The sequence below is a fragment of the Pongo abelii genome, chromosome 1 (assembly GCF_028885655.2).
Source record: "Pongo abelii isolate AG06213 chromosome 1, NHGRI_mPonAbe1-v2.0_pri, whole genome shotgun sequence".
In the NCBI taxonomy this organism is placed as follows: domain Eukaryota; kingdom Metazoa; phylum Chordata; class Mammalia; order Primates; family Hominidae; genus Pongo; species Pongo abelii.
The window spans coordinates 232,719,109-232,744,638 of record NC_071985.2 but is presented as its reverse complement, the minus strand read 5'-3'; the positions used below and the strand labels follow the sequence as shown (position 1 = coordinate 232,744,638).

The 25,530-nt window shown below is 53.0% G+C and overlaps 1 protein-coding gene across 11 annotated transcripts; it reads right to left on the bottom strand.

Annotated features, from left to right (window-relative positions):
- Positions 1-25,489, bottom strand: CCNL2 (cyclin L2). Of its 11 annotated transcripts, XR_010137056.1 has the most exons (14): positions 22,584-25,489; positions 22,143-22,217; positions 21,781-21,890; positions 18,933-19,053; positions 16,938-17,002; positions 14,323-14,422; positions 14,013-14,117; positions 13,784-13,925; positions 11,775-11,886; positions 11,598-11,690; positions 11,055-11,402; positions 1,017-1,198; positions 779-903; positions 1-484 (listed from the first exon to the last, which is right to left on the bottom strand). XR_010137056.1 is itself a non-coding variant. In XM_063715881.1 (12 exons), exons 1-12 carry the CDS (start codon positions 23,274-23,276, stop codon positions 10,381-10,383), a joined length of 1,995 nt encoding a protein of 664 aa, XP_063571951.1. In that variant the 5' UTR covers positions 23,277-25,489; the 3' UTR covers positions 10,310-10,380. The 11 variants fall into 11 exon arrangements, 5 of the variants coding, with proteins under 5 accessions (XP_063571951.1, XP_002811661.3, XP_063571960.1 ...); XM_063715881.1 differs by lacking the exons at positions 1-484; positions 779-903; positions 1,017-1,198 and adding an exon at positions 10,310-10,411; XM_002811615.5 differs by lacking the exons at positions 1-484; positions 779-903; positions 1,017-1,198 and having other exon boundaries at positions 10,516-11,402.
- Positions 25,490-25,530: the final 41 nt, after the last annotated feature.

Below are 25,530 nucleotides of genomic sequence, written 5' to 3'. Positions count from 1 at the left end.
AGGAGGGTCTTCCAGGGACGCTTAGCAGGAAGTGGAAAGGCCAGGTTATCCGCTGGGCCCAGCCTGGCTAAGCAGTGAGTGACAGGTAGGATAGGCCAGTGTGAGAACAGAAAGTTCAGGCTCCAGGCCCAGCTCTACAACTGAGGTCCCCAGATGACTCTACGTTACCCCTCAGAGGGGCTACTTGGGACTCCAAGCAGGAAGGTTTACGAACGTTATTTGCGGGCCCGCCCTTCACCCCTGCTGCACAGCTTCCCCTAGTGGATTTGGTCGTAAATGAGCAGGGTGGTGCCTCCAGAGCAGCCCTCGCCTTGGTGCCCCTGTGTTTGTCTTCACCCGGCCGGGGTCCAGGGAGATGCAAAGAATCCATCAGAGACAGGTGAGCATGTTGAGAAGAACCAGAATAACCTGGGCTGGCAACCTTGGCCTTCAGGCTTCTGAGGCATTGAGGTGCAGATAAAAGTACCTCCCCAGAGTTAGGGACCTGGTAGAAGAAACACGATGTGGACATTTCAGTCTGAGAAAGTCTTGAGGGGCAGGATGAACCAGGGTGTCCTTCCCCCTCTCAGGAAGTAATTTCAGGGAGGTGAAGTGAGGAAGACCAGTCTGTTGGGGTCCCTGTACCCAATAGGCTCCAGGCCAAAAGGGAAAGGTCCCAGCTAGAGCAGGACCCAGCTGCTACAAGGCTGGGGAATTATCATTCAGCTACAAGAGCTGCATGGAGCCGGCCCAGGAGGCTTGCAGACCGTGGCCACCCCAATGAATGCCCAGGCCAGACCTGACTGGCTGCCGCCCACAGGAGTGGCAGGAACACTTGTTGGAAGTGCCAGATGCTTGTGTGAGCAGAGCTGCCAAGCTAGATGAGCTGGAACTAGACTAGGAAGATCAATCCTTTACAAACATCTGAGGAAGAAAAAATGCAGTTCAAGAATTGGGGAGGGTGCATGGGTTATGATTCCTAATTTTTAAACAAAGGAACTCTAGTCTCAAGGAAAGTACACAGTTACTGCACATACCTGTTTTCCCCAAAATACCCATTTGTCTTCAGGAAAATTTTTTAGAAACTTCAGAATTTTGGTCGGGCAGAGTGGTTCACACCTGCCTGTAATCCCAGCACTCTGGGAGGTCGAGGCGGGCATACTGTCTGAAGTCAGGAGTTCGAGACCAGCCTGGCCAACATGGTGAAACCCCGTCTCTACTAAAAATACCAAAAAAAAAAAAAAAATTAGTTGGGTGTGGTGGTGCACACCTGTAGTCCCAGCTACTCTGGAAGCTGAGGCAGGAGAATCTTTTGAACCTGGGAGGTGGAGGTTGCAGTGATCATGCCAATGCACTCCAGCCTGAGTGACAGAGCGAGACTCTGACTCAAAAAAAAGGCAGGCATGGTGGCACAGACCTGTAGTCCCAGCTCCTCAGGACTGGGTCGAGGGCAGAGTGGCCAGACGTGACAGAGTATACTGGGGGAAAGACATATTGGTGACCCAGGGCACACCTGCCTATAATAGTTAGATAACCTTAAGATCATGGATAATAGTGATCTTATTAAAATACAAAACTATAGGTTTTCAGTATTTCCTTTTATTAGCATAATTTAACTGTAAATGTATCTGATTTATAAACAATGGCTGTGTAGCAGCTGGTGTACAAAACTCCTGAAAGCTAAACAGCTAGCGGTCCCACTGTGCCCTGGCCCGCACTGGCTCCCACAAGCTACCGCCAGGCTCTGACAAGGCATCAGGGACCTGCCTGTCTGCAGCTTTTGCCCCAAGACTTCGGGGCTCCTCAGCTCAGGGCACAGCCGGAGCTCCAGCCTGGGTCCACCCTCGGCCACGCCGCCTTTAATGCCCCTCCAACCTCCGAGCCAGAGATACAACATTCCTAAAAATTCTGAAGTTTCTATTTCTTTCTTTTTTTAAACAGACGGAGCCGTCTTGCTCTGTCACCCAGCCTGGAGTGCCGTGATCTTGGCTCACGCAACTTCTGCCTCCCGGGTTCTAGCAATTCTCCTTCCTCAGCCTCCAGAGTAGCTAGGAATACAGGCGCACGCTGCCACACCCAGCTAATTTTTTGTATTTTAGTAGAGACGGTTTCACTGTGTTGCCCAGGCTGCTCTCGAGCTCTTGAGTTCAGGCAATCCACCTGCCTCGGCCTTTCCAAGTGCTAGGATTACAGGCGTGAGCCACCACACCCAACATTTTTTTTTTTTTTTTTGAGAGGGAGTCTCGCTCTGTCCCCAGGCTGGAGTGCAATGGCGCAATCTCAGCTCACTGCAACCTCCACTTCCCAGTCTCAAGCGATTCTCCTACCTCTGGAGAATGATCTTAAGATGACTGAATACTATAGGCAGGTGTGTGCTGGGTCGCCGAGATGTCGCTCCCCAAGTATATACTCCGTCGCACCTGGCCTCTGCCCTCGGCGCAGCCAAACAGGACATATCTCCAGAAACTCGGCGGGCACAAGCCCAGCCGTTGGCCATTCAGAGCGTGGCTTAAACGGGAGCACCTGCTTCAGTACGATGTCCCTAACCGCCAAGGACTCATCAAGATCCTGCCTTGATTCATAGGATCTGCGCAAGATTAGCAAAATGTCTACCCTAATTTTAGACTCACTCCTAAAAACTCACTCTTGGGAGCTCTGTATGGAATGGGGACCCTCTTTTTCTGGTATTGTTTTCAAAAAACTTATCCAAGAAGGAAAATTGGATCAAACGTTTAACAACTCATATTAAATCTGGCAATGACGACTGTATGTATTCTTGCTTAAATAAATGGTCTATCAATCTTTTTTTTTTTTTTTTTAAGTATTGTGGGCCGGGTGCAGTGACTCACGCCTGTAATCCCGGCACTTTGGGAGGCCAAGGCAGGCAGATCACTTGAGGTCAGTTCGAGACCAGCCTGGCCAAGATGGCGAAACCCCGTCTCTATGCAAAATACAAAAATTAGCCGGGCGTGGTGGCACATGCCTGTAATCCCAGCTGCTCAGGAGGCTGAGCCAGGAGGATCACTTAAACATGGGAGGCAGAGTGAGCCAAGGCCCTGCCACGGTGAGTGATGAAGGAAAAGCTGTATAATGGCTACTGCATGGAAAGAAGTTGTTGGCACTTGAAATTGTCCATATCCAGCCTGGGTAACATGGCGAGACCCTGTCTCTTCAAAAAATACAAAAATTAGCTGGGCGTGGTGACTCACACCTGTAGTCCCAGCTACTCAGGCGACTGAGGTGGGAGGATCACTTGAGCCTAGGAGTTGAAAACCAGCCTGCAACATAGTGAGGCTCCATCTCTACAAAAAATTAAGGCCAGGCGCGGTGGCTCACGCCTCTAATCCCAGTACTTTGGGAGGCCGAGGCGGGTGGATCGAAGGAGATCGAGACCATCCTGGCTAACACGGTGAAACCCCGTCTCTACTAAAACTACAAAAAAAATTAGCCGGGCGTGGTGGCAGGCACCTGTAGTCCCAGCTACTCGGGAGGCTGAGGCAGGAGAATGGCGTGAGCCCGGGAGGCGGAGCCTGCAGTGAGCCAAGATCGTGCCACAGCACTCCAGCCTGGGTGACAGAGCGAGACTCTGTCTCAAAAAAAAAAAGAAAAAAAAATTAAAAACAAATCAGCCAGGCGTGGAGGCGTGAGCCTGTGGTCTCAGCTACTTGGGAGGCTGAGGTGAGAGGATCGCTTGAGCCCATGAGATCACACCACTGCACTCCAGCCTGGGCGACAAAGACAATAGAATATAATGGCCGGGCTGGGTGCAGTGGCTCACACCTGTAATCCCAGCACTCTGGGAGGCCGAGGCGGGCAGATCACCTGAGGTCAGGAGTTCGAGACCAGCCTGGCCAACGCGGTGAAACCCCGTCTCTAATAAAAATACAAAAATTAGCCAGGCGCCTGTAATCCCAGCTACTTGGGAGGCTGAGGCAGAAGAACTGCTTGAACCTGGGAGGTGGAAGTTGCAGTGAGCCAAAATCGCACCACTGCAGTCCAGCCAGGGCAACAGAGCGAGACTCTGTCTCAGATAAATAAAATTGGCCATGAAGGAAGTATTTACACCCCAAAAATTGAAATACGAGGGCCTACCCTTTTTTCAGAGGTGCTAGTTAAAATGCTCACCAGTGCTCCAGGCACAGGGCTTCCCAGGAGACAGGCACCCTCACACAAGGCTAAGGGAACAGGAACAGTGCGTCTGGCTCTAGATGCCCGGGCCTGGGCACCACTGTGAGCTGTCCCGGGTGGTAGGGCCTGCACCCCCTGCTGATGGCAAAATGGCCTCTCTGCCAAGTGTGTCCTCTCAGGGTCGGGGTGCCCTGGGCTGTGACACTCCAGCCGGGCCACCACCAGCGAAGCCAGCCCAGCAGCTCCATGACACAGCAGCTGCTCTGTGTGGGTGCCCTGCCCTGCAAGGAACTTGGGGTGCACCCCATGCAGGGCCCCAGCCCTGCCTGTGCCCAGTCCCCCCATTCACGCAGCTGCCCGTGCAGCCATGCAGGTGCTGGCAGGATGGAAGCAGCCCCCAGGGCTGGGCCTGAGGAGGTGGAGCGGGGCTTCCGTGGGATGACAGTGGCGCATGCCCCTCCTTCCTTTGGTCCCCGCACAGGGCAAATCTCAAGGAGGCAGGGACGGTGGCCTCATGGATGCTGGACAGCCCCCCACTGCCTGCCTCCCCTGGGAAGACGAGATACGGGGCAAGACCTGCAGTCGCCCCAAGTGCCAGGGCGACCTTGGGGGCTGCCAGGGAGGTGCCCACCCACCGCGCCAGACGCCTCCCTGTGTGGGTTCCTCCCGTAGGTACTCCCAGGGCTGGAGTGACCCCTGGGCCTGGCCTTGCTGCAGGCAGGGGAGAGCCATGGATTCTGTGGCACGGGGGAGCCCCCGGTCTGGTGGGCAAGGACCCCTACCCTCAGTCAACGCTCCTGGATCGAGGCCGGGACCTGAGCCACTTGGGAGCAGAGGCCGAACCCATCCCTGCCTTGTGGCTGGCGACCCTCACTTTCCGGATGCCGAACCAGGCTCCAGTTGCCAGAGCTCCGGGGCACCCGTGCCAGGAGCTGGCGCCGTGCCCCTTGCTGTGTCCCTAGGCAGAAATGAGCCTGTGGGGCCCCGCAGCTACCGTGGACCCTCAAAGGACCTGGGGCAGACCCTCACTTTGGCCCACCCATCTGGTTTTCTCCAGAATGGGCTCCGGAAAGCCTCAGGCAGTAGAGGCACTCTGCGTGGAAGCTGGGAACTGCCAGAGCTGTGGGACTGGAGGCTCTGGGGGACAATGGGCCCTGTCTGTGTCCTCTGGGGCGTGTCCCACACACGTTTCTCCCCACACACATTTCTCCACCTTGGCACAGCTGACGCCTGGGAACTGTCCTGTGCACTCAGCGTGCTGAGTAGCGTCCTGAGCTCAGACCCCCGCCGTGTCCCCCTAGCCTGATCCCCCGGAGCACCCATCAGTTTCCTCCAGATGGTGGCCCAGAAGCTGAGACGCAGGCAGCATGGAGTCGCAGGGACGGGCTACCCTGATGCCTGCACTCCCCCTCTTGGCAGCCTTGCAGGGCCAGTCATCTCGTGGACAGGCAGAAACGACCCTTCACACAGGGTAGGGCGGGTCAGTGCTTTGGACGTCTCTGCAGCGGTGACTGCAAGGAGATGCCCACCATGCTGGGGCTCCTGGGGAACCACTGGAGGCAGCCACCACGTGCCCTCTCCTAAGCCAGCCAGTCTCCAGCTGGGGACCACCAGGGATCCCCTGGTCCCATCGGCACACTGCAGCAGGGAGACGAGAGACCTGCAGGACGGTCTTCCTAGTCCAGACAGAATGAAGTAAAGAAACCAGAAGGAAGGGGCAGATGGCCAGGAAGGTGATCCCTGGGGGCCCTCATTGCGCACTGGTATGAGCTGTCCCCCCAGTGCCTTCACAGTTTACAAAGCCCATGGCAACGACCCAGAGGTTTTACCACCCCTTTCCAAACTCAGACATTACTACCCCTTTCCAAACAATCCGGTAACAATTCAGACATTACCACCCCTTTCGCAGGAAGTCCTGGTAACTCATCCCTTAATTTAATGTAAGTAAACGTGCATATAAATACAGTTGCCAACAGCCCTCAAGTGCAGCTCTGGGCCCACTGTCTACGCATTATCCTTGCCCCATGAGAACTAGCTCCAGTTCAATAAAAGGAATGCTGTGGGCCAGGTGCGGTTGCTCACACCTGTAATCCCAGCACAGGCCGAAGTGGCCGGATCACCTGAGGTCAGGAATTCAAGACCAGCCTGGCCAACATGGTAAAACCCCATCTCTACTAAAAATACCAAAATTAGGCAGGCATGGTGGCAGACTACTGTAATCCCAGCTACTCGGGAGACTGAGGCAGGAGAATCACTTGAACCCAGGAGGAGGAGGTTGCAATCAGCTGAGATTGCAGCACTGCACTCCAGCCCAGGCGACAGAGCAAGACTATTGGATTGCTGTGGGCCAGGTGCAGTAGTGGACTCCCACAATGTCCACCAGCAAGAGGGAAGGTGAGGAGGGAGGACTCCTTGAGCCTGCGAAACAGAGGTTGCAGTGAACTGTGATTGTGCCACTGCACTCCAGCTTGGGTAACAAAGTGAGACTCCATCTCCGATTAAAAAAAAGAAAAAAAAAAAAAAGATTGCTGTCTACCACCACCCGCGTTCTTCCCTGGGTGAAGACAAGAACCCTCGTGGGCTAGGCCCTAATTTGGGGGCTTGCTGGCCACGGGGGCTCATGCCTGTGATCCCAGCACTGTGGGAGGCTGGGCGCGGGGGCTCACGCCTGTGGTCTCAGCACTGTGGGAGGCCGAGGCGGGAGGATCACGAGGTCAGGAGATAAAGACCATCCTGGCTAACACGGCGAACCCGTCTCTACTGAAAATACAAAAAATTAGCCGGGCGTGGTGGCGGGTGCCTGTTGTCCCAGTTACTCGGGATTGCCATTGCACTCCGGCCTGGATAAGAGACTGTCTCAGAAATAAAGTAAAATGGCTGACAAAAATAAATTGGGGTTAGAGGAGAATCAACCAAGAGAAAGGATGAGAAGCATGTGGTTCTGTCCAGGGTGGCCAAGCAATTGGGTATCCAAATCCACTACTTGGCTGCTGTGAGAGAACAGGCCCTCGGACTTGGGACCTGGCCGGAGCACGGACCTCACAGGAGGTGGCGGTGCTGTGCCTGTCGCCCACTGCTCGGCTCCACCACAGGCCCGGAAAGAGGATGGTTCTGAAAAGAGCCTCTGGTTCGTGTGGCAGCGCTGATCGCCCACTGCGGCACGTCTCGCCGTCTCATGTTGCTTCCGCTGCCAGCCACTTCCATCTTCCATCTCCCTGCCTCTTGCTCACCCCTTTGCTGTCTTTTTTTTTTTTTTTGAGACGGAGTCTCACTGTGTCGCCCAGGCTGGAGTGCGGTGGCGCAATCTCGGTTCACTGTAAGCTCCGCCTTCTGGGTTCAAGCGATTCTCCTGCCTCAGCCTCCTGAGTAGCTGGGACTACAGGCATGCGCCACCACACCCGGCTAATTTTTGTATTTTTAGTAGAGACACAGTTTCACCGCATTGGCCGGGATGGTCTCGATCTCCTGACCTTGTGATCCACACACCTTGGCCTCCCACAGTGTTGGAATTATAAGCGTGAGCCACTGCACCCAGCCCTTTATTTTTTTGTATCTTTAGTAGAGATAGGGTTTCACTATTTTGCCCAGACTGGTCTCAAACTCCTGAGCTCAAGCAATCCACCCACCTCAGCCTCCTACAGTGCTGGGATTACAGGTGTGAGCCACCGTGCCCAGCCCATTTTATTTTCTGTCCTGAAATGTACGCTTCATTCATGGTTTTTGCTCTTACTCCCCAGTAACTGTATTAGGGCAACTGTTTAAGGCAGGACACTTGGCTGTGAGAGGTCCTGTTGTGTTGACCCTGGGATGCCAGAGTCACGTTCTGTGGCCCCAGCTTGGCCTTTGGGGTACACTGTTGGCTGCCTTCCACCTGCTCTGGGGTTTCTGGCATTTGGTGTGTGGACCCTCATTGGCCAACACTTGGGAACCCCAGGGTTTTGGCATTTCGTGTTATTGGTCACCCTCTGGATGGCCCAGGTTTTGGCACTGACATTTCTTCTAAGATTGCAGGTTGGAGGCACACCCTAGCGGATTCTTATTCTTGCCTTTTCTTGCTTACTGCCCTAAAACCTAAAATTATAGCTTTTGGTAACAGCCTTTTCTTTTTTTGAGATGGAGTCTTGCTCTGTCGCCAGACTGGAGTGCAACGGCGCAATCTCGGCTCACTGCAATTTCTCTGCCTCCCGGGTTCAAGCGATTCTCCTGCCTCAGCCTCCTGAGTAGCTGGGATTCCAGGGATGCAGCACTGTAATTTTTGTATTTTTAGTAGAGACGATGTTTCACCATGTTGGCCAGGATGGTTTCCATCTCCTGACTTCGTGATCCACCTGCCTCAGCCTTCCACAGTGCTGGGATTACAGACGTGAGCCACCGCGCCCAGCCTCCCACAGTGCTAGGATTACAGGCGTGAGCTGCCGCGCCCGATCTCCCACAGTGCTGGGATTACAGGCGTGAGCCGCCGTGCCCGGGCCAGCTTTACCCTTCTTATAGTCACTTTATGCTTTCCCTTCTACACTTTGCTTAATAGAAGTACTTCTTGTGATCAGGTGCTGCAGCTCACACCTGTGATCCCAATGCTTTGGGAGGCCAAGGCAGGTAGACTGCTTGAGCTCAGGAGTTCCAGACCAACCTGGACAACATAGCAAGACCCCATCTCTAAAAAAAAAAAAAATAGAAAAACTAGCTGGGTGTGGTGGCACACTCCTGTAGTTCCGGCTACTCAGGAGGCTGAGGTGAGATGATCGCTTGAGCCCAGAGTGGGGTTATAGTGAGCCGAGCCGTGACTGCACCACTGCACTCCAACCTGGGCACCAGAGCAAGACCCAGTCTCAAAAAAAAAAAGAAAACAAAACAGGGCCGGGCGCGGTGGCTCATACCTGTAATCCCAGCACTTTGGGAGGCTGAGGTGGGTGGATCACAAGGTCAGGAGTTCGAGACTAGCCTGGCCAATGTGGTCAAACCCCGTCTCTATTAAAAATACAAAAAAAATTAGCCAGGCATGGTGGCAGGCACTTGTAGTCCCAGCTACTCAGGAGGCTGAGATGGGAGAATCACTTGAACTCAGGAGGCAGAGGTTGCAGTGAGCCAAGATTGCGCCACTGCACCCCAGCCTGGGCAACAGGGCAAGACTCCGTCTCAAAAAAAAAAAACAGAAAAAAGAGAAAAAAGTTCTTCTTTTGTTGTTGTATTCCATCCATGGACAAATGCTTCTAATCCACTTCTGTGCCACCCAAATTCACACCTCTCTGCAGAAAGTGGGGATCTGAAAGGGAAGACAAGTGAATCCCACAGTTCTGGGATTACAGATGTGAGCCACCACACCCAGTCTCCCACAGCGCTGGGATTACAGGCATGAGCCACTGCGCCCAGCCAAAACTCATTTTCTACTGCAACACCATTTGGGCCCAGTGCAAATTGGGAGAACATAAAATCTGGCCTTAAATGGTTCTTTATGTCATAATAATATTTTACAATTATTCAATAAAAAAGAAAGCAAATGGAGAGCAGTCTCTTGGGTACAGGCGTGTATGGCCCTTTACCGGTTCTCTTACTTCCAGGCACAGGAAGCTAGGGGGCCCCTCACAGCTGTTCTCCCTGGAAGGACACCCTCCCTGGAGTCTCCTCAGTTCCCCAATTCTGAGGGGGGGTCCCACCAGCTCTGTAATGCAGGATTCCATCAAAAAAGTCATCAGGCACAACTCCCCGTTATCCCACTAGCCCCGGCCTATATGCCCCACTGCCCTAGTAAGTCCAAACCGTACCACCAGGAGTGGTGCCCCCTAGTCCCCAAAACCAAACCTGTGTCCACGGTAAGAGGCAGCTGATGACAGTGGGGGGCACTCAGAGTGCAGGTGCCACCCCCATGGGGTGACCCTCCAAGTGTCCTGCTCCCAGCTGCCTCTCACGCCCACAGATGTCATGGGTTACAAACCAGTCCCCCTCAGGAACGAGAGCACTTTGGAATCATTCTATGTTTCCAAAACTTCCCTCCTATGGCCCTGCAGGAAGGAGCCTGTCATCCTGATGGGCAGAGGACTCAGGCCCCTCACAAGCCTTCAGCAGAAGGGCAGGCACACAGGATTGGATGCAAAATCCAAAACTCTAGTAGAGCAGGGAGCAAGGAGCCCTAGAGTGGGCGCACTGGCTGTGCACACGCCTGGACACTTTCACAAGCACACAGAACGACCACCTACCATGTCCATAACGTTCCAGATGTCCTGAGTGGAGAGAGTTGTGTTTATTCACCATGTCATACGCGCATTTAGGGAACCTCTATTTAGGAGCTGGTGGCCTGCACTCAGCACTGCACAGATAAAAATATATGACTTTCAACACAGATCCAAATACCCTCACATTTTAAAAGTCAGGATTCCCTACACAAGTTTTAAGCTGACAGGATTCAAGTTCTGAGTTTTCATATATAGCTTTAACTTGTATTAAACACATGTTTATTTACAACGTGGAGAGAGAATAAGGGGCAATTAAGGCCATTTTCTCCTGTGAAACACTGCAAAATATGTACATAAGTACAACCTAATATAGGCAAAGGTTCTAAAGATCGTCTTTCTTGGCTTCACGTAATTGAGTATCAGTCAGGGAGTGGAGAGCGGCTGCCGATAGCACCAGGCCACGCCAGGCCATGCCAGGCCACACCAACAAGGGCGTGTGCATTCACTATTTCATTGAGCTGCCCTCAGAGCTGCTGCCGAGCTGGGCCCTGCACGGGCCCAGGTGTGCGCCACACCCCAACCCGGTCTGAAGCACGTGTCACCGGTCCCTCAGTTCCATTTCCAAATCCACCAAGGTCCAGTCGACAGACATTTCCAAAAAGAATCCTGCTCTAGGGCCACTTGCGCTGAGAGAGCACACCCAGGGGTCAAAGGGCAGCCATCAGGTACCCCCCAGGGAAGGGCCTGCGGCCGCCAGTCACTGCAACCCCGCCTCACCTCCGATGCCTGCTGTGCCCAGGGTGGTCCCGCTCATAGCGACGGCCTGTGCGTTCATATGACCTCGAGCGCTCCCGTCGCTGATCTCTGTAGTAATGACTTTTCTTCTTGTATTTTCCCGGATTATCCACACGCTCCCGTGACCTGCTTCGAGAACGGGTAGAACTCCGGCTCCGAGACTTGTGTGGCTTCTGGGGGTACTTGCAGTCCTTGGACTTCCGGGAGCCCCGAATCTCAGAGCCTTTGTAGGGAGCGCTGCGGGGGGCCTGTCTCGGTGGGGAGTCACTCCGGCTCCGGGAGCGGCTCTGCGACTTGGACCCACCAGATGTGGAGCCGCTGTCACTTTTCCTGGGAGGAAGAACAGCACCACCACACGTGTGACTATCTGGCCCGGCCGGGCCCCACACACCCACAGGAGCTCAGACAAGACACACAAGCTCTAGGTTTAGAGAAACCAGAAACCACCTCAGGGTGAGAATGATTACCCCGAGGGACAGCCCCACCCCGGTTATCGGCCTCCCGGGTGCGCCCCGAGGCACATACCTCCTCTTAGGAGACGCTGATCGGGATGGGGACCTTGAGTAGCTCTGTTCACGGCTCCGGCTCCGACTTCGACTCTCTCGCCCCTTTGGCAAGCTGTGAACAGGACAGGAGCCAGTTACAGAGCAGAAGTCCCTCCAGCCAACCCCGACAGCCACCCAGGCAGCCCTGGGATCTTACCCGTTCACGGGGCTGTCCGCCTTGGCTTTCTTGGCGCCCTCCAGCCTCCTCTTGGTGTTCTTCACAGACAGTGGGGAAGGCTTGCTCCCTTTACCTTCTTTGGGGGATTCCACTAGAAGCAGAACAAGAGGTTAAAAGCCAATCACAAAAAACTCTCCCAATAAGAAAAAAGTTTGTAGAGCAAGATAAGTCCCCTCTACAGGTCGAAAAGCGACGCAAGCAGACTGTAACTTCCGGCTCCCAGCCTGGGACCCAGAACTTACAAAGACATCACAGAAATGCAGATGGGGCTGGACGCTGGGGCTCATGCCTGTAAACCCAGCACTTTGGGAGGCCGAGGTGGGCAGATCACAAAGTCAATAAATTGAGACCATCCTGGCCAACATGGTGAAACCCCATCTCTACTAAAAATACAAAAATTAGCTGGGCTTGGTGGCGCGCACCTGTAGTCCCAGCTACTCCAGAGGCTGAAGCAGGAGAATCGCTTGAACCCGGGAAGCGGAGATTACAGTGAGCCGAGATCACGCCACAGTACTCACCTGGCAACAGAGCGAGACTCCGTCTCAAGAAAAACAAAACAAAACAAAAAAACCCCAAAACGTGTATGTGTCTATATATATACATATATATGTATATATACACGTATATACATATATATACACGCATATATATACACACATATATATACATATATATAGACACACACAAATTATGTGGTGGTGGGCGCCTGTAATCCCACCTACTTGGGAGGGTGAGGCACAAGACTCACCAGAATCTCGTAGGCGGAGCTTGCAGTGATCCCAGATAGCGCCACTGCACTCCAGGCTGGGCAACAGAGTAAGACTCTGACTCAGAAAAAAAAAAGCTGGGCATAATGGCTCATGCCTGTAATCCCAGCACTTTGGGAGGCGGGCAGATCAGCTGAGATCAGGAGTTCAAGACCAGTCTGACCAACATGGAGAAACCCCATCTCTACTAAAAATACAAAATTAGCTGGGTGTGGTGGCGGGTGCCTGCAATCCCAGCTACTTGGGAGGCTGAGGCAGGAAAATCGCTTGAACCCAGGAGGCGGAGGTTACAGTGAGCTGAGACAGTGCCATTGCACTCCAGCCTGGGTAACAAGAGAGAAACTGTTTCAAAAAAAAAAAAAAAAAAGAAATGCAGGCCAGGTGCAGTGGCTGACACCTGTAATCCCAGCACTTTGGGAGGCCGAGGCAGGCAGATCACGAGGCCAGGAGATCGAGACCATCCTGGCTGACACAGTGAAACACTATATCTACTAAAAATACAAAAAATTAGCCAGGCATGGTGGCAGGCGCCTGTAGTCCCAGCTACACGGGAGGCTGAGGCAGGAGAATGGTGTGAACCCAGGAGGCGGAGCTTGCAGTGAGCCGAGATTGCGCCACTGCACTCCAGCCTGGGCGACAGAGCGAGACCCTGTCTCAAAAAAAAGAACTGCAGACAGGCCCTTTGCATCACACTCAACTCTAGGTCTGATGACGTATATCATCTATGGCCCCACACTGTAACACCTTCATCAGATGACAAGCTACCTGGGCAGCAGGGTAAACAAAAGCATTTCAGATAGCCTGTCATACTCCCTGCTAATCAACAGAAAGGCCAGGTGCCTATGCTCCTAGCACTCTGGGACGCTGAGGCAGGACAATCACTTGAGGCCAGGAAATCCAAGAGCAGCCCGGCCAACATAACAAGACCCAGACTCAACTAAAAAGATAAAGAATTAGCTAAGCACAGCCAGCGCGGTGGCTCACGCCTGTAATCCCAGCACTTTGGGAGGCTGAGGCGGGCAGATCACTTGAATCCAGGAATTGGAAGCTGCGGTGAGCTACGATCACACCACCACACTCCAGCCTGGGTGACAGAGACCCTGTCTCCCAAAAAAAAAAAAAAAAAGGCTGGAAGGAGCACATACCCCAGAATGAAGGCATGGGAGAGTCACCAGTCTTTGCCTTTGTGAGGAGTGGATTCCTGCACTCTAACAGACTCACCCAGCTTAGGGACAGGAGAGAACCCCGAGGTACCATCCAGCACCTGTGTGCCCCCAGGCAGCAGGCCCCGGGCTTGGGCCTTTGCCTCTTCGATAGCGTGCTTTCTCTTTTCCACTTCACCCTCCAGGTGTGTGAGATCAACCTGCAAAAGCCAGAAGACGTCCGTTCAGAACCAGGTGTTTCTGACCAAACACAAACGCATACGTTACATGAAAAAATGCCAAAGAACCTTTTTCCGAGCATAAAGCTGCAAGATCTTTAAGCAGATTTCCTGAATTTCTTCTTCAGTTGCTCCAAACAAAAGAAACCAATGGGGACGATTGGGCAAAGGGATCTGTAAAAACAAACACCATCATCGTTACACTTTCCTCAACTTCACAGCCAGCAAGACTCAGGACAATAAAAAAAACAGCCTGTTGGTCACGAAAATGCTTTGGTCCAGATTAGAGTAATTTGAAGAATAACACAGTAAAGTTTACTGGAGGCTGGAGAAAAAAAAAAATCAGACTAGAATCTCTCCATAGTAGCAACACACTGACCTCCAGCGTCCGGGCAGCAAGATAAATGCAGGCACAGGCGATGCTCTCTGGCTGGAACCGCACGAAGACGTCGGTGCGAAGGCTGTCGTTCATGTAATTCCTGGAAACCAAACACAGGAAAAACTGCAATGCCCCACCCCGGGAACACAGGTCTTCCGCCTGCATTATCTAGAGAAAGTCTAGATAAATTTACTACTCCTCTAAGGAGTCTATTGCTAGGACTCAGAGCTAGACAGTCCTGTGAATCTCAAGAGTTAATGGAGAAATATTCTAGCTGCTTTTTCTAAATACAGGACAGGAAGGCACAGAAATTATTAGAAAAAAAAAAAAAGCTGGCTGAATGTCAGACAATACGTGTTGCTATGAAAGAGAACCGACTTTAACTTTACTTTTCCCCTCAACCTTGACCTGCTCTCATGCAAAGCACGATGCCTCAGAAAGAAAATGTCTACTGGAGTCACTAAAACGCTTTTGATTAAAGAAATCTAAATGCTCAAAATCCATAGTGCAGAGAAACATGCAAACTCAAATGAACTGGCTGAGCACAAAGCCGGTGTGGCTGCTGGGAGACAAGCCATCCTCTTGGGTTCCTCTTCCTCTTCCTCCAGGGCGCTGGCGGCAGGCCCCTTCTCTGCTGACCGAGCTGCAGCTTCCTTGAAGGAGTCCACTTGGAAGAGGGAAAAGCCCCTTGGGTGCAAGTTGGACGCGTGGGAGCATCGTGCGGAGGGAGGCTCCGCACCCAAGGGCAGGCCTCTTCTCGGGCTCACCAGAGCCGCTGCCAACTGTCCCATTTCAAAAAGGAGTCTTAAAATGAACATTCATAGAATCAGAAGCAACACAATACTGAGAAGCAACACAATACTGAGAAGCAACACAATACTGAACATTTCATCACAGTACATTAACTTTCATATTTAGAAGCTATAAATATACAAAAATTTACATTTTTTAAAAGTTAAAGCATTTAAAACCTGGCTACATTTTGAGCATTTCCTTTAGATCTCTAAGATTTAATAGACTAAAATCAAACCTTATACTAGCTTTATGAACACTGCAAAAACAGAAAGGGTAATTCCATGAGGACAGGTGAACTGGTTTTATATTTACTGCTCCTCACATACCCCAATAACGGTGAGTCTTGGAGTGGGGCTGCACCCGCAGACAAGGTGGGTCGTGTTGGAATCTGACCCACGACCCTCCCGCAATATCTCTGTCCTAAATAAACCTTAGAGAAGGTAACATACAAACCCACTCAGTGATTTCTAAATGGGAAGTCCTACAGGTGCCTCTTGGAGGCACCTGGCTCTGGAAGCAGCTCCAGGCATCATAGGGGAATCTGTGTGGCGGCCGTGTGGCAGCACCCCCTGATGCAAGCGTGCCAGTGCACAGCTCTAACACAGATACACTCCACAATCAGTAACCTTTCGGTGTCTAATCAACAACTTTCAGTATTCAAAAGTAGTGATATTAATCCATGAACTTTAAATTCTTAAAAACAAATGAAATCTTGAGAACATATAAACTTATTGCTGTATTTGAAATGATACAATATTTTTTAAAGTATTCATGAAATAATTTAAAGATGCACACCTTTTACTAGAGCGTGTCACGCAAAGCTGCTGAAAAGAGCAACTTCAGGGCTTCTAGAAATCATGACATAACCCCACACTGACACAGCCAATTTGTCTCTTCAATTCTCACAGCTTTCCATACCATTTTTTTTTTAAGAGAAAGGTACTGCATCTTTATCATACAGGTACAGCAGTTTTAAAGGGACAAAATTCAAGTCAAGACAGTTATCAACTCTAATCAATACAATTACCAAAGCACGACAGAGGATTAACAAGAAGCACAATCATCAGAGAACCACAGCAGGAGTCGGCCATGGCTATGCTATGTGCGTACCACCAGTCTAGAGCCAGCCTTCGGTGGAGAGCCTGCACTGGATTGGCTGAAGACGCCGCTGTCCCTGCACCAAAGCGCTTGGACAGCAGAGGAGAAGTCTTAGTCACTTACCCTCAGAGGCTACCCTTTGATTGAAAGAGTACAGAAAAGAAAAGTCAAAATAGGTTCTCTATTAAACATGTCATAGCACCAGACAATTCAGTCAGCAAAAATATGACCCTTACAGACTTAACTCCATGGGAAAAAAATTCACCAGAATCCCCAGAATCCCCCAAATACTAAATTGCACTTTAGGGTTCCTTTCTAGCACATGCATTGCTAAAATCGGCCCCAGAACCTTCTCTGCCCTTCTCCCAATGTCAGCGGAGAAACAGACTAAGTCTACACTAGCCTGTCCCTCCACCTTCCCCGGGAAAAGGTCCCCCTGCGCCAAGTCAACAGCTCCCAGAGGAAGCCCACTGACTGCTCTCTTCAGGGTGGGGGACACAGGAAGTCCAGGCTTGCAGGGAGGGGACAGGCCACCTACCGTTGACTGCCAGTGCCCATTATGGGAGTCTGATTGGAATTTATACAGCAGGAGCACTGGGCACTCGGACAACTCCAGCCCACAACCAAGTCACTGGGCTGCCTACCCACTGCCCAAGTGCCTCAAGTCAACACATTCCTGCACTGCCCTTGCTGGTCTCATAAAACAAGGAAGCTCAACTCACCATGAGGTCTGGACCAGGTGTTGGTTACGCTCACACTCTAACACCTGAAGGTACATAACGATTATCTGGAAGATACGGGTCAGGCAGTTATTACCAAGAACCTTAAGAGCCCAGAATTCAGATCTTGTGGGTGTCCATGCAGCAAACAAGAGCCTCAAGCTAGATCCCAGGAGTGGCTCCTGGCCACACGTCTGGCGGACGGCTCGGCTGGAAGGAGCTTTGTGGATGCGCCTGCTGTCTGCCTTGGCAGCCAGGCAGGATGCATGCCCGTGAGCCCAGCCACACAACCCATGGCACAGGCCTCGTTCTTCACGGGGCTGGTTTCATTCTCGTCTTCAATGCCTTTCCACCAGTGAGGCTGGCCTGTCCTACACGTCCCTGTACCCCAGTTAACAACTCACCAAAACACAATATGAACATACTTTCAGCAAACAGAGAACACTTCAGGCCAGGCACACTGGCTCATGCCTGTAATCCCAGCACTTTGGGAGGCTGAGGCGGGCAGATCACCTGAGGTCGGGAGTTCGAGAACAGCCTGACCAATATGGAGAAACCCGGTCTCTACTAAAAATACAAAATTAGTCGGGCATGGTGGTGCATGCCTGTAATCCCAGGTACTCAGGAGGCTGAGGCAGGAGAATCGCTTGAACCCAGGAGGCGGAGGCAGCATGAGCTGAGGCTGCGCCATTGCACTCCAGCCTGGACAACAGAGCAAGACTCCATCTCAAAAAAAGAAGAAAAAAAGCACTTCAATCTGTGGTGGGCAATTTATGGACAATTTGAACAGATGGCAGAAAGTCGAACAAGCAAATGAGGAAACCCACCAATAAAAAGGAGATCGAATCAAAGATGGAAACAACTGTTTGGGAAAACAAGTGCTTTGTTTCCGTGTAACACAGAAGGCACCCACAACGCTGGGAGTGAGGGACCGTGTCGCGGCCATGGTCCTCAGTCAGTACATGCCGCAAAACTCGCCAGTCATTTCAGACTAAAGGGGCCAGAATTCCCCTAATTTCTCCATAAGAGGAAGTAAAGCTATCACTAAAGCAACTGTAGAAAACTAACTGTCGAGGCTGGGTGCAGTGGCTCACACCTGTAATCCCAGCACTTTGGGAGGCCGAGGCGGGTGCATGACCTGAGATCAGGAGTTTGAGACCAGCCTGGCCAATGTGACGAAACCCCGACTCTACTAAAGATATAAAAATTAGCCAGGCGTGGTGGCACACGCCTGTAATCCCAGCTACTCGGGAGGCTGAGGCACGAGAATCACTTGAACCTGGGAGGCAGAGGTTGCAGTGAGCCAAGATTGCACCACTGCACTCCAAGCCTGCATGACAGAGTAAGACTCCGTCTCAAAAAAAAAAAAAAAAAAAAAAAAAAAGGCCAGGCGCGGTGGCTCACGCCTGTAATCCCAGAACTCTGGGAAGCCGAGGTGGGAGGATCACGAGGGCAAGAGATCAAGACCATTCTGGCCAACATGGTGAAACCCCATCTCTACTAAAAATACAAAAATCAGCTCGGTGTGGTGGCACGTGCCTGTAGTGCCAGCTACTCAGGAGGCTGAGGCAGGAGAATGGCTTGAACCCGGGAGGTGGAGGTTGTGCCTCCACTGCCACTGCCACCGTGCCGCTGCACTCCAGCCTGGCGACAGAGTGAAACTCCATCTCAAAAAAAAAAGAAAAGAAAAAAAAAATTAACTGTTGAGAAAGGAAAACATAAACTAAAATTCAACTTTTATAAACTCACCACTATTTTTGAAAGCCCAAACTTAAATAATGCCATTTCCAAAACTCCTAAAAATGTGTTACTAAAATAAACAGCTGACACTACAAATGAGTCAAGAACTACTCTTGAGATTATAGATAGAAACTGGGAAGCCAAGTCAGAGATGCACTCAGTCCTCTTCAGAGCCTTCAACTGCACTGAGGCGGAGAGAGGCGGCCAGGCTGGAGCAGCGGCCTAGGCAGGCTCACAGGGCAGGAGCCACACACCCACCTTATGAGGATGCTTCACATGGACGCAGAAACCCAACTCTTTGAGAACTCGTCTTTCCGCCTTTATAATTTGGTTTTTTAAATTAACATAATCTTGATCCAGTAGTAGAGGCACGGGCTTCCTGCCAAAGAGAGAGCACAGGGTCTGCATCACAGTCAAGCAGAGCACGGCTTCTGAGATCCCGTCATTACCTCCAATTAAGAGCACCTAACGCAAACCCCACAACACAACATCGCTACGAAGTCCACATCCTCTGATGAACAAAACTGCAAACCGCTCCCCACAGCCCAGTGCCAACCTACTCATCCCTTCCCAACGATCCCTCCCTGCTTTTCCTTATAGATCAACAGCTTCTGGTGCACAAGCACAGACCGAACACAGCAAGTTTTAGAATCTCATGGCACAAATGCTAAAAGCACTTTATGTGACTCACGATAGGGAAGTACATATTCACGGTTCAATAACCATAGAACCAATGAAAGCACAATTATTTAAATACAGATGGGCCAGGTGTGGTGGCTCACACCTGTAATCCCAGCACTTTGGGAGGCGAGGCAGGCAGACTGCCTGAGCTCAGGAGTTCGAGACCAGTCTGACCAACATGGTGAAACCCTGTCTCTACTAAAAAAATGCAAAAATTAGCCAGACGTGGTGGCGGGTGCTTGTAATCCCAGCTACTCAGGAGGCTGAGGCAGGAGATTCACTGGAACCCAGGAGGCGGAGGTTTCAGTGAGCCGAGATCGCATCCCTGCACTCCAGCCTGGGTGACACGGTGAGACACAGTGAGAGTCCATCTCCAAAAAAAAAAAAAAAAAAAAAAAGGGGCTGGGTGCAGTGGCTCACACCTGTAACCCCAGCACTTTGGGAGGCCGATGAGGCCATGTTTTCTTTTTCTTTTTTTGAAATGGAGTCTCGCTCTGTTGCCCAGGCTGGAGTGCAGTGGTGTGATCTTGGCTCACTATAACCTCCACCTCCCAGGTTCAAGCAATTCTCCTGCTTCAGTCTCCCAAGTAGCTGGTATTACAGGCATGCACCACCACGACCAGCTAATTCTGTATTTTTAGTAGAGATGGGGTTTCTTCATGTTGGTCAGGCTGGTCTCGAACTCCTGACCTCAGATGATCCATCCGCCTCGGCCTCCCAAAGTGCTGGGATTATAGACGTGAGCCACCGCACTCGGCAAGGCTGTTTTTTTTTTTTTGAGACAGAGTTTCATTTTGTTGCCCAGGCTGGAGTGCAATGGCACAATCTCAGCTCACTGCAACCTCTAACTCCCCGGTTCCAGGGATTCTCCTGCCTCACCCTCCCAAGTAGCTGGGATTACAGGCACCTGCAACCACACCCAGCTAATTTTTTTTTTTTTTTTTGAGACAGAGTCTTGCTCTGTCGCCCAGGCTAGAGTGCAATGGTATGATCTTGGCTCACTGCAAGCTCCGCCTCTCGGGTTCACGCCATTCTCCTGTCTCAGTCTCCCGAGTAGCTGGGACCACAGGCACCCGCCACCACGCCTGGCTAACTTTTTTGTATTTTTAGTAGAAACAGGGTTTCGCCATGTTAGCCAGGATGGTCTCGATCTCCTGACCTCGTGATCCACCCGCCTCAGCCTCCCAAAGTGCTGGGATTACAGGCGTGAGCCACCGTGCCCGGCCAATTTTTGTGTTCTTAATAGGGACAGGGTTTCACCATGTTGGTTAGGCTGGTCTTGATCTCCTGACCTCGTGATCCACCTGCCTAGGCCTCCCGAAGTGCTGGGATTACAGGCCAATCCGGCCAGAGGCTGTGTTTTCTAAAGGACTTCCATTCACTTCAGGTGCATAAACCCTGAGCTAAGGTCGGAGGCAGCGGTTCTCTGCTGGAGAAATTTTACTATTCCAGGGCCATGAAGCAACATCAACAGACTTTTGGGTTTTTTTGTAAACAGGGTCTCACTCTGTCGTCCAGGCTGGAGTGCAGTGGTGACATCACAGCTCACTGCAGCCTCAATCTCCTGGCCTCAAGCAAACCTCCTTTTTCAGTCTCCCAAGTGCTGAGATTACAGGTGTGAACCACCGCACCTGGTATGAGAGAATTTCTGGCTGTCACGTCTAAGGTGGGCACTCCTGTCATCGGGTACTCCTGTCATCCAGTCAGTCGACACCAGGGATGCTGCTGAATCCCGCAACACACAGGAGAGTCTCCAACAACTAAAGATTACCCAGCCAGATGCTGTGGCTGAAATCTGTAATCCCAGTGCTTTGGGAGGCTAAGGCCAGCAAATCCTTGGAGCCCAGGAATTTGAGACCAGCCTGGGCAACGCAGAATGACCCCATCTCTACCAAATAAAAAATAAAAATTAGCTGGCATGTTTGGCGTGCTCCTATAATCCCAGCTACTCAGGAGGCTGAGGCAGGAGAAACTCTTGAGCCTAGGAGGTTGAGGCTGTAGTGAGCCATGATCATACCACCGCACTCTGCCCTGGACAACAGGAAACCTGTCTCAGGAGAAAAAAAAGATTATCCAGTCTAAATGTCAATAGTGCTGAGATTAAGACTCCCTGCTCTAGAGCGCTCAGAAACTTGTGGGACAGAAGCAGCAATAGGGCCGTGCACTGACATGGGTAAAGCAGGAAGCCAGCCCCAGCGCGACCCGCCACAGTGCACTGTCCTCACTGGAGCCCCTGCCATCACTAAACAGCATCTGCCGATGCCTCTGAGCAGGCCCTGTTCGTGGAACTTGAGAATGTGCTCATGAACATCCCACAGGTTTAGAACCTCAGGCCTGTACTTGTGTTATACACGCCTTACTGTAGCTTAATCAGAAAAAAAGAAATAGACATCTATGACAGACTAGACAGCTCTGACCGACTCACTTTTTCTCTCTTAGCTGTCGAAGGCGGTGAAACACATTGATGACGTCCCGTATGCGTCTTGGGGCCTCTTCTATCTTGGAAGCCAGGTGGACACAGGCCATTGATACATGCTGAAGCGGAAGCATTGCAACACGCCCATGTTTGTCCCCAGCCACGGCGTCCTGACGGCCGCCAAAGCTTGAGGGCTATTCAGACCAAAACGGAAGTGCACCCAGGGGAAAAAAAAGTCAAGAAACAGAACCCTCCGGCACAGACTCAGACTGGGGGGCAAGTACTCACTCCCCTGAGTAACCGGGCAAAGTAACAAACCGTTTTACCCTCAACATACTTCGCTGGGAATGAAGTGCAGGAGGAAGCCTTACCTCCATGGAGTGCTTCACGAAGGACTTGGTATAAAAGAACCGCTGGAACAACACCTGCCCGGTAGCCATGGCCACCTAGAGTAGAAGAAAGTTTGTGTATTTTCAAACGCACCATTCAAAGCCTTCGCGGCCAAAAGTCATCGAGTAACGTGGGACTCCCCACGCAGAACCAAACACTGAAACGCTTCCCACGTCCACAAAGGCTCTTCGCGTCCCGCCGTCTCGGGATCCAGCGCACTGGCGGCGGGGAGGCCCCGGGTCAGGGGCATGGGCTGGCTGGGGACTGGGGCATGGGCTGGCTGGGGACTGGGGCCCGGGCTGGGGTCGGGGCAGAGCTGGCGGGGTCTGGGCGGGGGCGGTGCGGGCCCGACTCGCCGCCAACAAAGGGCGGCTGCCGACCCAGCGGTTACCTGGGACCGAGGCTCGCGGCCGCGCCCTCACCTGCGGCAGGCGGAGCAGGATGCCGGCCGCCTGGATGAGCTCGCAGCCCACCACGCGGAGGTCAGTCTCTGTGTCGGTGTCGAGGCCGCTCGACATGGACGGCGTGAAACGGAGCTTGTCGTCAGGCAAGAGACAGTTCTCCAAGGTGATGAGCACCCCAGAGTACAGCCTGTCCCCGATCAGCACCCCCTGCGACCCTGAGGGTACGCCCCCAGATCCCGGGGCGCCGGCCGCTGCCGCGGGAGCTGCCGACCCTGCAGCCCCAGCCGCCGCCGCCGCCGCCGCCGCCATTTTGTGCCGCCGACTCCCCTTCGGCTTCTTCCCGCAGGGCGGCTCCCCGCGAAGCTCCACGGCCGCCACCGCCCCGCCCCGTCGCGTGCCATTGGTTCGGCCCGCGACAAGCGCGACGCCGCCTAGCCGCAATTGGCTACGCAACCTGCCCGTCAGCAACGCGCCTAACGCCGACGCCGGAACCTGGCGCGGGTGGGGCGGGCTCGTTACCCAGGGGGCTCCGCGGTGCCGGCCGATCCGGAAGCATGTCTGTCGACCGCGGAGGCGCTGGTGCCGTGCTGAGAGCGGCTGCCTATGCCCCCCGAGCGGGGCTGGAACTCTTCCAAGACGCCCACGTTCGCACAGAGACCCCGGATCGCGGAAGCTCGCGTCTCGAAAGGCCTGTGGGTCAAGGGGGGCCATCTCGGTGGGATCTGGGGCGGGACGACCCCCACTGCTGAACCCTGGGCGCGGGGCAGGATCAGAGGCTCCGCTCGGCCTCGCCCTGGATGAGACGAGCGTGCCCGCTGTCCCCCGGCCGCCGTCGGCGTCGTGTCTTTAGTCCTTATCGACTCCAGACTTTGGGGATGCGTATTAACGCCAGACTCCCGCAAAGTCTTGCCTTCAAAACTCAGCTCCTGGGGAAAGACGGGTGGAGGGATGACTGGAAACGTGGCCTCGACGTCCCTACAGAGCCCCTCCAGCGTGGGGAGGCCTAAGTACCTCAAGGTTCAGGCCCACGGAAGGAGTCGGAGGAGCGAGGCCCGGTGCTCTACGTGTGAAGGAGCTTGAACAGGACCCCACAAACGCCAGGGAGACGGTGAGGGGGTTCGTGCGTTTGTAACGTCTTGACATCGCTGATCCTCCCGCAGGCGGTCTCACGCCCTGCCCGTCCTGGGTTCACGGTTTTTCATCACCTGCGGCTGTCCTGCGATCGACCACAGCTGTGCAGGAGGTATCTGTTGCTGCAGTTACCGGAACCTTTGCCAGGACTAGTACAGGACCACGAGTGAGGATGGTGGGGAAGCCTGCGTGGGGCAGGGAACGGTGAGGCAGGAGGAAGAGGGAAGGGCAGCAGAGGCCTGAGTGGTTGCAGGTTCACACACTGAGCTGCCAGTGACTGCCCAGCTCAAACGGGCTCAAATTCAGAAGCTACCATTGCTCCTCACTCCCACCCCCAGGTCAGCTGTCCACTAGCTCTGCCATGACTTGATACTGCAGCTCAAACAGTGCCAACCAAAACCCACTCTCCTCACCGCCTGTTATGGGTAACACGGTATGGTTACAGCTTTACTCATGTCCTCTGTCCCCAGGCTGGTAGCTCAGGGATGTCTTGTCTGTGAGTTACAGCTGCACACTCTCCAGGAAAAAAGGAATTTCCTCTTCTCTGGACACCCCACCACACAGCTGGTTTCTCATTGGTGGTGCTTGCCCATTCCCTGAGCTGTGACTGCCAGAGGAGTGGGAGGTTGGTGGTGCCTCCAGCCCATCAGGGGCAGGCCCTGGGACTGCCTGGGAACAGGACTATGGCACAAACCGAGTTAGTGATGGGAGCAACCCACAGTGCTCTGCCGCATCCGTGTCTTCCTTCACTCACATGAAATGCAGAAAAGGCAGCTTTGCCACAGCACAGCAGCACGCACAGAATGTGGCCGCCCAGGGCTCTGTCCTTGACCCCTGTTGTCCAGGACTGTTTACCAAGGGCTGACAGGCACTGAGTGCCCCGTGCACATAGCCAGACACTGCACTCGTGCAGCGGAAAGGACAGTGAACGAGACTTGGTCCCTGGCTTCCAAAGGCTTAGGGCGTAGTGGCTGTCATGAGGCACAGTGACGAGGGCCAGGAGGGGGACCTCTTAGGGGGCCATGCAGTGATGGAAGCCAGAAAGAATGAAGGCCTGCAGTGAGGATGGAGTGGTCCGCCTGAAAACATCTCTAGCAAATGGCCAGGACGCTGATTGTTCTGTGCAGGTAGAAGGTAGGTGGTGAGTCTGAGAAAGGGGCCAGAAAGACTCCCCAGCAACTGCTGGCAAAGGGTGAAGGGCACGTTCCCACAGGATGCAAGCCAGGGGAGATGGGCACTCAGTTTAGACGTTCCTACAGCAGGGTCAGCAAGACAAGCAGGTTGCGGCAGGGGTCTGTGCACTGCTGTGTAAATGTAGGGGGCATCAGGAGGTAGACAGCAGCTGATAACCAGTGTCTCAAGAGCCTTCCTAGGGCAGAAAGACCAGGGGAGAGGTGTGCATCACCCTTGGAGTTAAGGGACAGTTGTCTGTTAGGTGTTCCTTCCTGGAGATGGCTGAAAAGCCAGTCCAGTCTGCAGGGACCAGGCCACCACCCACCTGATGTGGGAGCATTTCCCCCAATCCCTGCTGGGCTGCTGAATCTGGGGGACATAGGGAAGCTGAGGCTGGCGTTCTGAGTGGTGACAGAGCTGAGCCACAGGGGATGTCTGAGGTCAGCCCTGAGCAGAGTGGAGTAGGGACTCAGGGTGGGTCAGGGAACTGGAAAGCGGGCACTGTGCACGCAGCCCTTGAGAGGAGCCAGGGTGGGGATCCCCCACCGTGTGCAGAAGGCAGCAGCCTTGGAAGCAGGGTGCGCTCCGTGGTGTGCTCGCTCGATACCAGAAAATGACTCTAAAAACTAAAGAGTGTTTGAGTTTCATTCACACAAAACAT

Coding starts and splice junctions, on each gene's coding strand:
- CCNL2 (XM_063715881.1), bottom strand. CDS start 23,276: ATGGCCCCCCTTGACCCACAGGCCTTTCGAGACGCGAGCTTCCGCGAT. Junction 11,887..13,783: donor CTCTCCTGTCCCTAAGCTGG/GTGAGTCTGTTA, acceptor TTCTGCTTCTAG/TGGAATCCCCCAAAGAAGGT. Junction 11,691..11,774: donor GCGGACAGCCCCGTGAACGG/GTAAGATCCCAG, acceptor TCCTGTTCACAG/CTTGCCAAAGGGGCGAGAGA.